The 16,471-nt window shown below is 35.0% G+C and overlaps 2 protein-coding genes across 2 annotated transcripts; one reads left to right on the forward strand and one right to left on the reverse strand.

Annotated features, from left to right (window-relative positions):
• Window positions 1-606: 606 nt before the first annotated feature.
• On the reverse strand, window positions 607-12,532 carry LOC123871354. The gene is made up of 10 exons (XM_045915112.1): window positions 12,187-12,532; window positions 8,715-11,047; window positions 6,396-8,162; window positions 5,897-6,077; window positions 5,148-5,355; window positions 4,569-4,675; window positions 3,659-3,754; window positions 3,025-3,214; window positions 2,556-2,652; window positions 607-2,237 (listed from the first exon to the last, which is right to left on the reverse strand). The coding sequence occupies exons 1-10, from the start codon at window positions 12,457-12,459 to the stop codon at window positions 1,004-1,006; spliced, it is 6,486 nt and encodes a 2,161-aa protein (XP_045771068.1). The 5' UTR covers window positions 12,460-12,532; the 3' UTR covers window positions 607-1,003.
• Window positions 12,533-12,809: 277 nt separating this feature from the next.
• LOC123871353 (enhancer of rudimentary homolog) lies at window positions 12,810-16,229 on the forward strand. Its single transcript, XM_045915111.1, has 4 exons — window positions 12,810-12,889; window positions 12,973-13,124; window positions 13,200-13,385; window positions 14,290-16,229. The coding sequence occupies exons 2-4, from the start codon at window positions 13,122-13,124 to the stop codon at window positions 14,410-14,412; spliced, it is 312 nt and encodes a 103-aa protein (XP_045771067.1). The 5' UTR covers window positions 12,810-12,889; window positions 12,973-13,121; the 3' UTR covers window positions 14,413-16,229.
• Window positions 16,230-16,471: the final 242 nt, after the last annotated feature.

Here is a 16,471-nt window from a genome sequence, read left to right on the forward strand (position 1 = left end):
GTCTATATCTCCTCATAATATTTTCCTAATCATAAAGTTGTGGTCTGCGAAGGTCATTATTCAAGCATCTTGAGACCCCTACGCATATGCCTTTTCAAACTATATGGCCTGCCCATTGTCACTTATTTATTGTCATAGCGGCATCAGTGAAAATTTCAATTCTCTACTTACGGCTTATGAGATACAACCCGCTGACAGACAGACGGAAGACGGAATATTATAAATGCGAAAGTGTGTCTGTCTGTCTGCTACCTTTTCACGGCCGATTAACCGATTCTGACGAAATTTGGCACAGGGTTAGCTTATATCCCGGGGACGGACATAGGCTACTTTTTCAATCAAAGAGTTCCCACGGGATTCCTAAATACCCATCCGATTAACCGATTTGTATGGAATTTGGTACTGAGGTAGCTTGCGTCCCTGTAATTGACATAGGCATTTTATCCCGGAAAATCAAACAGTTCCCAAGGGATCTTTAAAAACCTAAATTCACGCGGACGAAGTTGCGGGCATCCTCTAGTAGACTATAACGTTTTCTGAGGTAATAGTGGGATCCCTAAAAAGACAAATTAGGTACATAGAAATAGGTACATAGAAATACACACTCAAAACTTAATAACTTTTTTATTCAATAATAACGAGGCTGTACATTTTTACAAAATATTTTTTTAGAAAAAATAATAACAATTTAAATCTTACATTGTAAATCACCGAGTTTTTTCGAAAACTTTTTGTACAAGCTCTACCTGCTGTTAGCCTATTTGTAATCTGTTCGCTTAAATACGGTCGCCTCTGTGCCGCGCCGTTTTGGTCAAAGGTCTCCGCGTACGTCGGTACACCCGCAGGAGAGTTTGGCTCACTACCTATTACAGTTCACGAGATACAGCCCGCTGACAAACACACGAACGAACGAACAACAGAGGCTAAGTAATAGAGGTCCCGCTGGCACCCTTCAGGTTCGGAACCCTAAAAATTGATTATACATATTTATAAGGATCAATAACTATGAAGCAAAGTCCACGTCTAGGCTCAATGGTGGACTTCCATCGAAATCTTCAGCGAACGGGTCCGTAATACTAGTTTCTATGGCATTATCGAAATTTAATTTCACTGGGTTAATACTGGCTCTCTTAACATAAGTTCTATTTACACTTAACACTGGACTAGAATCAACTTTATCTACCCTATTTTGGGGTAAAGCATTTGCACTGGTAACACAGGGTTTGTATTCCCCATTTTGGGCTAAACCCTCCATCTTGGATTCACCGTCTTTACATTTATTTTGTTGACAATCTAAGCTTGATTTATTTTCTCCTTTATTTTGAGGTAATGAACTTGGGCTGGCAACACTTGTAGAAATGTCATTTTTAGTCAAAGGACTTTTGAAAGCTTTTGCCGCGTTGCTGGATTTGTTTATCAGATGTATTGGACTCAAAGGAGGCGGTTCACCGTACATTTTCAATTTGGCAATTTTTTCATTGACTTTCCTTTTCCTAAGCAGCATTTGAGGGGATAGGTCTTGCGTATCGCTTTGTTTAAACGTAGATTCGAAATCTAAGCCCGTGAGATTGAAATTTACATCTGTACACTTATTCACTAACGGGGAATCGATATATACTTTATTTTTATATACATTATAGTCGCTAGTATTTAATCTGTAAGGAGAAACGTTTTCAGTGTTGCCGCACTTTAAATTGTGATAATTGTTTTTCAACGCAACACAGTCGTCTATAAACTTCCTTTTGTCTAAACTTGAGAATTTTGCCGTCAAATCGTCTGCCAGTTTCCTGATGGAATCATTTTTTGGCGTTTTAGTGAAATACGTGAATTCAGTTGCACGGTATTGTGGTATATTTTTCCTAGAGTTGCCAGCTCGTTTCTGTAAATTCACACACGCCACAATTTGACACGTGTCCAAAATGTTTTGGAAACCGAATTTTTTGATGCCACCCCAGAAATTGACACAGATTATATTTTTATTTTCATCTGTTAAATAAACGTTTTGAAACGGCTGATTTTTCGTTTCAAACTCCATTGTCTGTGGTTCTATCATAAATATTAAGCCAACAGTATCCACTTCGTTATAATCTGTATTCATGGATGGATTTTGCAGGTCTTTTGTAGTGTAGCATTGCCTCTTTAAGGTTTTCGTTAAGGTTTTTAACTTGTCTGTTTCATTCAATTTCGATCTTCGAAAGACTGATTGCCTGCCTGCTGATATTTGTATCTCTGAATACCTGAAAATATAAGGTGGCTGGGTTAAATTGCTAATCGTAGTATTAAATCGCTTACTCTTTATTGATTACTACTTAATATTATAAATGCGAAAGTGTGTTGGTTTGATGGTTTGTCCTTCAATCACGCCGCAACGGAGTGACCTGGATTTAAAAATCTAGAGACCTATTATTTATTCCGAAAAATCAGAGAAACGATGGGATTTTTTAACTAAATCCACGCAAAGTCGCGAGCATTATCTAGTTAAAAATAAATCACTTGTCTATATCCTAGAAATAAGAACCATTTCTTATCTGTGCCAGAATAAGGGTATATCATACCTGACAGACGTAGGAACTACGTTGTATAGATCAATCCATGTTCCTTCAGTAAGTATCTCCTGTAAGGTCTCATTGGGCTTCCATATTGTGACCATGGCTGAAAAAAATATTTTTGTAGTGATTATCCGAGTTAAAAAATTTAGCAGTCAGCGTAAATTCATTTTTTTTTTTCAGATACAAGGCAGCCAACCACCAACCTGTTGTAGACGTTACAAGTCTCCCACCAGACAAAAAGCAAACCGCATTCCCCATAACCACAAGTTTCAAATTAAAGATACAATATATACTTTTGTTTTAAAAAATTTGCATCTCGCATGTATGGCGGGTCACCTGATGTTAAGTGACAACCGCCGCCCATGAACATTTGAAGCACCAGAGAAGCCGCCTATACCTTTCCGGCTGTTCAAGAATTTGACGAATGATACATCAAATGTTAGATACTTTGGGTCTTCTACAGTTTTCGTCTCACCTTTAGTAACTCCTCCAGTCTCTACATCAGCGATCCTGATCTTCATTAGCGGCACCACATTCCTGGGAGTGTCCAACCCTCGTTTCTTCACCAGTTCCTGGAATTTGTCCTGCAAGGCTTGGACGAGCTTCTCTTTCTGTTTCAACGAGTGCTGTTGGAGTAGGTGGGCTTGCGAACTTGTCAGGTTTGCCTTTTGTCACACAGTAAGGTTTTTCTTAGTAAAAAGCTTGTACATATTTTAGAGCAAAATCAATATAAACTAAGCAACTCATAGATTGAAATCTAGCACACTTTGACTTTGCACAGACTTAAGACACTTAAAACGAAACTTTAGTCTTTTTTACTTTTAGGTATTTACCTAATACCCTGTCACTCAATAATTTTTTAGATATTATTCTTTATGTCTCTTTTAATGTTCCATTAGTTAGGTCATTGTTGTCCTTTTTTCTTCCTACCTCATTTTATTAGTCTTATTAAAGGAGTTTAATAACTATAAGTTTGAATTTTTTTTTATAAGGACCAAAATCAAAAGAAAAATACCTTGACTACTAAATTGAGTTTAGACAAGTACAAAACGAATAGGCATAGAATAGAATAGAATTTATAAGTGCTTTTGAATCGTCAAATAATTTACCACTGGTTCGGAACTCTTCTTCATCAGTCTGGAAATCTGCGAGCCGCTTTCCATAGCTCTGTCTTCTAAACACTGTCCATCAGAGTCTTGTGATTCCTATCAAATTATAATACTCTCAAATAAGCTGTGATAGCCTAGTGGTTAAGATTCACTAAACGGGTCTAACCACGAAATTCAAATTTTATTTGGTTTTTCGCAATTTGTAAACTAATACGACAAAGTAGGCTTATGGCATTCTAATAGCGCCAATGGCAGTATCATCTCCACAGGTTTATATAAAAATCTTGACTTGAAAGTATCCAGTTCTTAAACTGGATACTTTAAAGTCAAGATTTTTATATTAGTCAGAGTATCGAATAATTTGTGACTAATTCACGTCAAACTCATTATTTTGACTAATTTCTCAAACTGAACACTTTCAAGTAAAGATTTTTATATAAACCTTTGCCGTACTTTGCAACTAAGCCTACTTTGTCGTATTAGTTTACAAATTGCGAAAAACCGAATTAAAGTTGAATTTCGCTGTTAGACCCATTTCAATTAGTTTCAATTTTCAAAATAAGTAAACTATACCAAATGAAAGGGCTTTACCGGTACATTCTAAAACAGATTTTTATGCATAATAGTTTTTGATTTATTGTGCAAAATGTCGGAAAAAATACCCGAGTACGAAACCCTCGGTGCGCGAGTCTGACTCGCACTTGGCCGGTTTTTCGTGTAGCTTATGCTGAGTTGTGACACAGCTGTTCATTCCTGCGCTTCTTCTGCTTGAGGTTTTCGGCTTTAATGCTCAAGTATTAGAAGCGATAACTATACCTGTAGGTATAACTGGTAATGTCTGGCACAGCTTTCAAAAATAAACGTCTTTTCTTTCTTTTCGTTTGCATGTGTGTGTTCAATTGTGTTGTACCTGATCAGAGAACCTCTCCAATTCCTCGTAAAGCTTTTCCATTTGGATCTGCCGTTCTGTCTCATACTTCATCTGGTGAATGTGCTCCAGACGTTCAGAGCGGGTTACTGAAAGAACATTTTTCTGATCAAACCTACCTTTGAATTGTAGTACATTTGGGCTGCAAATTGCAAACACATTTATTATCTAGTGCTTTGGTCTACAAAGTGTGGTGTACAATATTAATTTTTCATTAAGTCTATAAATTAATAAATAAAAATGTATTAAAACCTTAAAAGAGTTTGTGATAATAGAATGGATTGGAGTTTGACGCGCATAGCACTGTGCGACAACAATGCGCGGGAATGCAATTTACTTAAATATATGGCATAAAAATAATTAATTATTTTAAATCAATTATTATTTGAAAAGAGCAACCTTCTATTTTCTTGCTGATTTCTCGGTAGTTTTACCGGAACAGATTGACTTGCTGACCATTCAACAGCTCTTATAATAGGATAGGATTTTCATGATTTTCCAAGCAAAGTACATGCCCAGCAATGGACATTATGCAACGTTTAAGACGCATATGACACTCACGAGTGCTGCCATCTGGGAACTTCTCGATGTACAGAGTGGGGTAGACTCTCGTGACGAGCGTCCTCAGCTGCGATACCCTCCCGCCCTCCGGCTTGACGGCTGACAGGCGCGACAACATGGCGCCGTTGCCATGGAGACCGAGACGCGCGTCCCACTTCGCTCGCCGTGTCGAGTTGCCCGATATTTTCAAGCGTATTGAAGATGTATCCTATAAACATGATAATTTTCAAGCTTTCGCTTAGTTGGAGGGGAAAGAGGAATATTAGTTAAGTTCTTTCTTCTTATGGAGATAGGGCTTTTAAGGTCCTTAGGTCCCTGTGTCCTTGATTGTCTCAGATCTGGCATTTTATATTTCCTCACCAATACTTGTGGCCATCAAGTACAGAAACTTTCCTAAATTTGTCTAGTCTCCTCAGGGTGTACTATCTCTTCTTAGATGGAAACTATGCCTATGCATTCGAGCAGCGCAGCAGCCTATACTATGCACCAGACGTATAACCTAAACACCTTCAAAGCAAGCGTGAATAGGCATCTTCTAGGCAAGCACACTCAAATCTAGACCTCATCACTGCTTTTTAAGCATGATTGTCAGAAAAAAAAATTACATCCCCTGCCAACAGGTCTGACTGTAGCCAATCGCTAGCCTGTAAAAAAAATAAAAAGAGTCTTGGAAGATTCCAAGCTAACAGATATTTTGTGAGCTTAAAGTTAGTCATGCTAACATGTCTTATATTTAAATTAACATTCACCTCCCAAGGAGCAATCCCCTGTTCACAATTCAACAATTCAGCTCCATGTATGGCCAGTTTCGTACCAACACTAATCTTGCCTTCACACACTAGTCTATCAATCATCCGGTCTGTAGACGCCTTTATGGTGTACCATCCATCAGTCAGGAGCAGTTCAATGTTTTGGTTTTGATTGGTAACACTGTAAAAATTAATACGACGATTCTGAAATGCCTTGGAATCTTTAAATTATATTTTAAAGTATAGAACTGGCTGACTAACATAATATCATCAGCCAAACCACTGAGTCTAGAAACTATAGATTTTACATGTAGATTTGCTCTATAATGCAAACCTCCACAAGATATGTACATGTAAGATGTATCATTAACAGACATAAAGCTGCATATATAGGTTTCTTAGCTCCAAAGTTTCCAATCCACAAACTTTCGCATGCAATAGCTGCCAGATACTTTCTAGTTAGAATTGAAGATGCATAACTGTACAAAATAACACATACCTGTATACACTTACACCATCTACAAATAAACCAGACACACTCAAAATCATTAGTTTGGAGGACACTTCATCCTTTTCCATTATCTTCCTCAAAATTGGTCTCTCAACATTATACAGCTCTCTCTTGTACCTATATTTTAACTGTTCCAATACATTTTTAACTGTACAAATATTTTTCATAACACCAGGAAACCTAATTTCATAACATACAAGCTTCCAAATTATCATTTTCAAATGATTTTCTATCCAACCTTGGGGAATGATTCTTTTGTTTACGGAATCTGTGAAAAAAGCTTTTATTTTATCTGTCGTCCATCGGTCGTTGTCTATGTCATTTCTATCGCCCATAAACTCAAAATCTAATAGTGTCTCAAATCGAAAATCAAGAATATATGGATCTACATCTTTGATGGTTCTTATTTTTTCAATTTCATTTAAGTCTTTTAATGTATAATTTTTAATTTTCTTGTAGTTTTCATCAAAGCTATACAGATTTGTTGTATCGGTTTTTATTGTACTTTGTCTGTTGATAGGTGCAACAAATTTTTTGACATTAATTGGAGTTTCAAATTTCTTACTCTTCTTTGACTTGGGGCAAGACAAAATAGGACTTCCTGATCTTTTACTTTTTGGTGTCTCGGTTTTAATAAAGTCCTCTGTATATACTGTGTTTTCAAAGTCTTTTATTACCTCTGTATTAAAATCTTCTAAAATGTCTTTTTCAGAAATGACGTCACCTAGATTTAATTTTGGATCAGCATTAGCTTGTATAGATTCGTCCAAATCAGAAAACATGTTTCTAGACTTTTTCAAAGCTTCTTCAGATATATTTATCTGAGTATTATTGCCCGTTTTAAATGCAAAATTACATACTGACTTATCAGTAGCTTTTATTTTATGAGTATCTAAATTAGATGGACTTTTAAAAATACAATTGTCATTTTTCAGATCTAAATTAGTATTTCGAAGAACGTGTCTACTTTGTAAGAGTGCGTTTTCTGACACTTTAACTTTTTTATTACTTGCTGTATCAAACCCTATAAAATTCCGTTGCCTTTTTGGAAATATATCAGGTTGCTTTTCTACTACCTCGCCAGGTATTTGTTTTCTCTCACAATCTTTATCCATATTTTCAAATATCTTTTTTGATTTCGCAAGAGCATCTTCAGAAATCTCTACTGGCTTATTGCCCGCTGTTTTAAATCCTTGACATATAGCATTTTGAGATGTACGAGCAAAAGGATAAGGTTGCTTTTCTTTCATTGTATTTTCGGATTCATTTCTTCCTTCATCATCAATAGTTTGAAATACCTTTTTTGACTTCGCAAGAGCTTCTGCGGAAATCTTTACTGGCTTATTGGTTGCCGTTTTAAATCCTTGACATATAGCATTTTGAGATGTACGAGCAATAGGATAAGGTTGCTTTTCTTTCATTGTATTTTCGGATTCATTTCTTCCTTCATCATCAATAGTTAGAAATATCTTTTTTGACTTCGCAAGAGCTTCTGCGGAAATCTTTACTGGCTTATTGGTTGCCGTTTTAAACCCTTGGCACGTAGCAGTATTTAGAGATGTATGAGCTATAGGATACGGTTGCTTTTCTTTTGATGAATTGTCAGAATCCTTTACAGTATTTCTTTCTTCATCATCAATATTTTGGAATATCTTTTTTGACTTCGCAAGAGCTTCTGCGGAAATTCCTACCGGCTTATTGGCTGCCGTTTTAAACCCTTGGCACATAGCAGTATTTAGAGATTTAAGAGCTATAGGATACAGTTGCTTTTCTTTTGATAAATTGTCAGAATCTTTTACAATATTTCTTTCTTCACCATCAATATTTTGAAATATCTTTTTTGATTTCGCAAGAGCATCTTCAGAAATCTCTACTGGCTTACTGCCTACTGTTTTAAATCCTTGACATATAGCATTTTGCGATGTACGAGCAATAGGATAAGGTTGCTTTTCTTTCATTGTATTTTCGGATTCATTTCTTTCTTCATCATCAATAGTTTGAAATATCTTTTTTGACTTCGCAAGCGCTTCTGCGGAAATCTTTACTGGCTTATTGGTTGCCGTTTTAAACCCTTGGCACATAGCAGTATTTAGAGATGTATGAGCTATAGGATACGGTTGCTTTTCTTTTGATAAATTGTCACAATCCTTTACAATATTTCCTTCTTCATCATCAATAGTTTGAAATATATTTTTTGACTTCGCAAGAGCTTCTGCGGAAATCTTTACTGGCTTATTGGCGGCCGTTTTGAATCCTTGGCATATATCAGTATTTAGAGATGTATGAGCTACAGGATGCAGGTGTTTCTGCTTTGATATATGAGAATCCTGTACAGTATTACTTTCTTCGTCATCAGTGCCTTGAAATACTTTTTTTGATTTTGCAAAAGGATCTATTTCTTTGGTACTACAAATATGTCTCGTGTGACTTTTATTATAATCATCATTCAAGAGTTTTTCAAATCTACAAGGTGTTACATATTTCAATTTAATTTCTTTATTGTCTGTTGAGATTAGATCTTCTTTATTTTTGACATTATTTTGATTGCTAGCGTTCATAAGTTTTGAGTTAGATGGTGCTTTTGTATGACTAGACCAAGATTTTGATGGACTTTTGAGGTAAATGTTTGGGGTAATTCCTGCTGTAGAAATTGTCTCTGATTTGCGTCTATGTAATGAATAAAGGTTTTCAGAACTTTGTTTTCCACTTTTTCGTGACAAATTATCGTCGCTGTTAATATCTTCAAAAATGTTTCTAGTTTTCATTAACGCTTGCGTCGAAATTTTTATCATTTTATTATTAGCGGTTTTAAAGCCTGCAAAATCATTAATATCGCCTTTAGTTAGTTCATCGATTTTATTTAAGGTAACTTCAGGTATTAAATCTGTATTAAACTCTTCTAAAATGTGGTCATCAAATTTTAAATAATCTGCAAAATTACTGTCAAAATTATTGTCTTTTGTCTTACCAGTACTCGAAAATCCTACATCTGCACATGATTTACTAGTTTCTTTTACTTCTCTAAGTTTTAGTATTTTATTAGCAGACATAATATTATTATCATGTAACTGAGGGAGATTTTCAACATCATCCGACTGATTTTCAGCATTGTTTTTAATTTTATTTTCATTAATATTAGAAATTGATTCCTTGTGTTCAAAAACATTGAAGGTTTCGCCAATAGCCGTTTCAAAGCAATGAGCTATATCATCATAGTTATTATTTGTTTCATCATTCATATTTACATGGTCTAATTTATCAACATTACTGGTTGTAACCTTAGTATTCAAAGCTTCTATATTTGTTCCTGATAGATTTTCACTCTCAATGTTTTCAAAATTATTAAATATACTTTTTGCTTTGCAATATGAATCAGTAGAAATTTGTATAGATTTATTACTTGCTGTTTGAAATCCTACATACATCGTTTTGTCTAATATATATGGTTCATCAGGAAACGAATTATGTATAGCGCATGTTAATGGTAACTCTTTCACATTGTATTGAACATCATTTTCTTCATCACTACTAAAGAGCATACTATCTTCTTTTAAATGAAGTTTATTGTCTGTACATGTGTTATATGAAAATTCCGGCTCTTTGTCACTTTCAAGAATTGAACTTCTAATCTGAATATCCTTATCTCTATCACTCAATACTGCTTCTGCATGTGTATAAATGAATAACTCTCTATTTAAAATCTGTGAGTTAATAACCCTTTTAGCAGTTTCAAAATCATGGTTTTCTATAACAGGCAATGCAATTGCTTCGAATTTCTCAAATGTTTCTAATTCGAATATAAGAGGAGATGGTGTATTTGATTTTTCTTTGCGCCGGATTTTATTTAGAATTGGACTTTTCGGTTCTTCTTCTATAGATTTGGAATATTTTTTTAGTTCTTTATTTTGACTGTCACTATCACTTTCACATGTATCCAAATAAAACTTACATTGTGTATCAAAATTATCACAGACATCTATATTTATTCTTTGAGTATTACTTGTTGGTACAAAATTTCTGCAAGTTATATCAGCAATAGTTCTTTCTTTTGTTAAAGATAGTTTATTTACAAAAAGATCTTCCTTTTCATTTTTTGTTTTAAAAGTATCATCCGTAATTACATATTCTGATTCTCTGTAATTCCCTGCTTGAATGTTGTCATTTCCCATATTTTTTTCTCGAACATTGTTACTACCATTTTCTTGATTCTCATTACAGTCATTTTTTTCTTCAATATATTTATCTAGATCTTTAAAAGAAAAAGTAGTATCAAATTCTTGTATCATTCTTTTTTCTGCATCAATATGTTTTACTGTATTATTATCAGAAAAACTACAGTCATGTAACTGAAGGTTAGTTTCATCTCTGTCCAACTGACAATCAGTTTTGTCGGGACTTTTTGATTTATCATTGTCAACTGTTCCACTATCTTTAAATACAGTATTGGATTTCTGTGATATATTTATCAGTTTATCATCCACAGATTGTTCAAGATCTTTATGACAGAAAGTAGTATCAAACTCTTGTGTAATACCTTTCTCTGCATCTATTATTGCTTCAGCATTATCAATTATATTAATCAGCTGTGTGTCTAATATACATTGTGTTTCGAATTTGTGTGATTGTCCTTGTTTTGGTGGCTAAAATAAAAAATAACATGATAGTGATCAGAATCAGTAGATTCTGATGGCAACAAAATTTTAGGGAACTCACATCTTTTTCTTTGACAAACAAACTTATTTTAATTTAAATCTGTCAAACCTTGTAACTTTAGGTGCCAGTCTTGAGCATAGCGTTTTCTAAGTAATCAAAAATTTTAAGTTGTTAATTTTCTGTTGTTTTTTAACAATATTAGAAAGAAAAAGTTGCAGATACCAACTGTAAATTTAGAGAAAGACATCAGAACTTTCACCAACAGGTAATTAAACGATAGAAAAGACTATCACATGACTGGAAAAAGTACAGGCGCTTGGTGCCAGAGCAAAACTGAAGTCAAGATAACTTGACAATTTTTTTTATTTGAATTTGATCTCTAGACCAATTTTTTTTTGGTTTGTCCTTCAGTCTGTCACTCAGTGCAATGGAGCAACATATCAATATTATATTTTGCAGGATGTAATGGTTTTTAAGTGCGGAAACCAACCCAGAGAGAAGAAAGAAGAAAGATGATGTAATGGATGTATGTATTACTGTTGTCTCACTCCTGAGCATACTGGAGAGTAATCATGGATCTGAGTAGATCAGAGTAACCCTCCTCAAGATAGTTGGCATATAGCTAGGCAGTGGGAGAGACATGCGTGTGGCGTGCATGGCAGGGAGCATATTACAGACTACAGGAGTAACATAATGGAGGTAGTTAAGCTTAGAAAGTGACATGAGCTGCTATTTGCTTTTATCCTATAAAATTAAAACTTCTCACAGGATTTTTGAATCCTAAGTCTATATGGACAAAGTCATCACTCATCATACAGTCATAAATTCAAATAATTTTATTTCGTGTGAGACAACTTGTGGCTCGGCTCTTATGATATGTTAAGACTCCACGATTTTGGCATACACCTTTCCTCTCTAACCAATCATAAAGATTGTGCTAGAACCACCAGTGTGGGGCTATAATTAATAATGATCGCCAGATTGCTTACCATTAAGCATTTGAGGCTGTTTAAATTAGAATTTGAAACTATAAACATTTAATAAGCCGCTAATACCGTTAAGCAATCAAGATAACATAATGATAGAAAACCGCAAGTAAAAAAAGTCTAATTATCTTTATACTTACTTGCTCCACTGGCACCATATGAATAGGTAGAAAACTTGACTTTTTTACTTGATCTGGGATACCCTTCCCACTTGGACGGTTCTTCAAGTTATCAGCGTTCTGGATAGCTTTTAATTGTTTAGCAACACATAATATTATGTCTTTAATTTCATATTTTTCAGTGTCACTATTACCACTACTCCGATTTTCACTATACAATGAAACTGTTCGTTGTACATGATGGTTCCTCAGAGCATTGGCGAATTTATTGATAACATCTTCATCTATATCCATTTTGAGAAGGTTTCATATAGTTAAAGCCCGATTATCTTTTTGTTTTTACCAAATACCGTCCATTCAAGAAATAAACACACTTTTTTTATGACAATGACGTTGACGTAGGACGTATGTTTGCATCCATTTAACGTTCCATTTTATAATTATGTTAAATGATATATGGTTTTCTTTGCACATTACAGACTACCGTAATAATTTTCATTAGCATTATCGTTGATTATTTTTTGTTGAAAATATTTTTTTGTAATTTTAAATCACTTGGGCAAGAAATAAATTATTTTGTTATTAGGCTTTTTGATAAACTACAAGCGAGTAACGAAATGTAGACGAGGTACGTCACGTTTAGAAACAACATTTTTTTTATTCGTTAGTCATCACTTGATATTTAAAGATTCGAGTTATTGCATTTTCTTATTATTTTGATAGTGTAAGATTTATTTATCGCAATTTTTTTTAGCAGCAGCCTTCTGCAGCATCTTTAATAATTTTTCATACATTTCCATTTTCCAGATTTCAAAACGTAAACTGAACGCCGCCGATTTATACAGCGAGTGGGAATATTTTTGGAAAATAATATTGTTTGCTTTCCAAATTCCAAGTTCTATCCTTCCAACTGGTTCAAGTCAGTCGTCGTAAGCTAAGATAGATATTTATACAAAATGGTAAGGAAAACTGATACTTAATATTAAATTTGATTGTAAAAGAAATGGCGCTAATGAAGGTTATATTGTTTTCAGTCTCACACAATTTTGCTAGTTCAGCCGGGCCCTAGGCCTGAAACGAGGACGTATTCGGACTATGAGAGCGTCAACGACTGTATGGAAGGCGTTTGTAAGATATACGAAGAACACTTAAAAAGGCGGAATCCAAATACGCCGACGATAACTTATGACATTTCTCAATTGTTCGACTTTGTTGATCAGGTAAGCAATTAATTAATATCTCGTTCCTTCAGGAACTCAAATCTTTCCTAGTGTAGATTTCTAGGTTATTTGTTGCTTAACTGAGTTATTATTGGTCTGTTATCTTACCATGGCTAGTTACCAAATCTTTCTTCAAAAAATCAAAACATTACTCCTGCCTAAAAATCATGCTACTTTTGGGTGAAGGGAAATATAACCTCCCACAAGACCAGACCAGAGAGTGAGAGATAGCAAGCAAACAAGCTGGTGGGTCAGATGTTAAGTGACTACTGCCACCCATGAACATTTGCACCATTAAAGGAACTGCTAATGCAATGCTGGCTATTCAAGAATATATTAATCTGCCCCTTGAATAACTTGGAAAATAGTATAGAAGCAGGTGTTATTTTGCGGAAGTCCATGATATACTAGGAACCAAAAGCTTAATTTGCTTTAATCCATTTAACCAAACAAATCTGTATGGTGTAACATGCAGCATGCAACATGCACTGCCCGTCCTTGGCACCCTAACTTGGAAACTTGGAAAGTTGCTTGAAATTGAGATCGATTTTGTTGATATTTTGGAGAGTGTGCTTAGTAACTTTTCAGTCTTTTCCCCCATACACATTTTTATCATTGTACCACAAGATTAGAATTACCATTCTTATCTCATCAACATGCCATCCACATTCAACACACAAAATGTTTTGTGTCATCATTCCTCGTGCATTCATTCATTCGTGTGCATGGCTAAGGTTTGGAATACTCTGCTATCTGTATTGCCTACCAATTACTATTCTGGTATCTTTCAAACAAGCCATCTTCTAGGTAAACCCGTCCCATCTTCGGCCACAACATCACTTTCCATCAGGTGTGTGCCTATAGTGACAAAAAAATATTTTACCCAATGCATTTTTATTTGCAGTTGGCAGACCTCAGTTGCCTAGTGTACCAAAAATCAACAAACACTTATGCACCGTACAACAAGGATTGGATAAAGGAGAAGATCTATGTATTACTACGCCAGGCAGCCGGCCAGAGCGACTGAGTTTACATTATTTAGTTAACATGTATAAATATTTACCATTGGTATGGATTCACCTTTTGATTTTTGAATATTGTTTCGAGTACATTAAAAGTAATGTTTTTGGGTTTTTCATAGTTAAATGACATATTATAATGGGGTACTTACCATGATTAATACATTGATTTTGAATTATCGATATTCCAGCCTACTTGCATGAGTTGTGGCCACAACAGGAGCAGTCCTGTCGTGACCATAACTGTGAGTAGACATAAAGTTCCAGCTGTCACGGGCAGTATTGAACTACAAGCACTAATTCTTGTTCCTTTCACTGGAACTTCACGAGCTGTCTGGCAAAATGCACTCACAACATCACTATTAACTTTGGATGTTGTAGACACTGTCCTGTCCCCCGATTGTGTAAGAAAAACATATCTATGGTTATCGTTATCATCAAGAAATTCTTCCCTTTGATTGGCTCTAAAAAAAGGTAAACAGCGAATGAACCAATCAAAGGGCAGAATTTCTTGACGATAATGATAACCATGAATATGTTTTTCTTACACAATTTTAAAGTAGGTCTCTTATCTATCTCTTGGTATCATCATGATTGAAATTCTAGCATTTTGCTCTCTAACATTTTTGCCCTAAGCCCATTGAAATTTAAAACTCAGTTGAAATATTGATAATTCAAAATCATTGTAGTACCCGTTATATACATTAAACATGATCATAGGACAATCAGATTATTGAAAGTCTATTCCCTAGCAAATCAATCTTGTGATTGAAGAGTTACATACTCTGCCGTCCCATCCTCCAGTGTGGGCAGATCATTTCGCTCTCTCATTTAAATATTAACCAATGAAATTTTGTAGCGATGTTTTAGGAACTAATATCTTTGTCTGTGGTTTGTAGATTTCTGTTAAAATATTTAGTTTCAAAGTCGAGCTGAAGGATTTACATACAAATGTTTAAACCCATTCAACTTTAACGGCAAGTTTGCATAGACGAGGGACTATTGTCCACGGAGGACAAAATGTTCCTTAGTGAACATTTTGTCCTGCATTGCACTGCATTGCATAACGCAAACAATATGGCGAAATACCGCAAAGTACTAAATGATGACGGACTTTTGTCCTCCAATGAATGTTGTCAGACAATAGTCTCTTGCCTGTGCCGGCCCTAAAACTTACAATTATTACTGAAATCTATCAAACCTCAAACAATTATAAAGGATGTAATTAGAACAACAAAAACGAAGACAGGTGATACTACTGATGATTACTGACAAGATAGGTACCACCAAAAAATCCTATATTTTCCAAAACTTCGCAATTTGCAATACGCAAATAAAACATCTGACTGACACTAGAGGTAAACGTACGTTGCATAGATAAGTGCCGCGCGGTCGATGCCGCATCGTAGGCGCGCGGCAATAACCCCGAGCTTTGCACGCTATACATTGCGGGTTTGAAAAATACTAAATCACTAAACTTACAAGTATAGGGTGAATGGTTATCGGTATTGATTTTTGTTCAGTTATAGCGCTAGGTTTTTGCTGGCATTCTAATTACACACTATATTAGTTTCTGAACTACAAAACTTCATTGAGTTTGATTGGTGAATATTCAAGTGAGAGCCAAACTACGTTTATATGAGAAGTAAGAGTTGCTTAGAGAAACTTTTCAATCTAGGCAGATATAATTATTGTCAGTAATAGTACAATTTATATTAAAACGTTTACGATTTTGTTTTGTATGTCTGATTGATTTTTTTGCTTGAATGTGAACAATACCTTCAGGGCTCCAGGAAAGAGTTAAGATTAAAAATACTACTAATAAGTTTGTTTTTTATTACCATCCTACCTATTATAATACACGATAAATCGAGATGGGAACGCCCCGTACATCTACACTGCCCTGCGTTCCCCCCGCCTCATACCCCAATTGCCATCTCGACCTGTCGCGAACTTCTTGCCTTGCTTTAATCTGATTGGTCAAGGCTTATCTCAGAGAAGCTGCCAAGAGTTAAAGAAACTTAAGGGTGAAGGATTTAAAGAGCGCCAAGTTTCTTGCTAGAACGG

The sequence above is a fragment of the Maniola jurtina genome, chromosome 13, assembly GCF_905333055.1.
Source record: "Maniola jurtina chromosome 13, ilManJurt1.1, whole genome shotgun sequence".
Lineage (NCBI taxonomy): Eukaryota > Metazoa > Arthropoda > Insecta > Lepidoptera > Nymphalidae > Maniola > Maniola jurtina.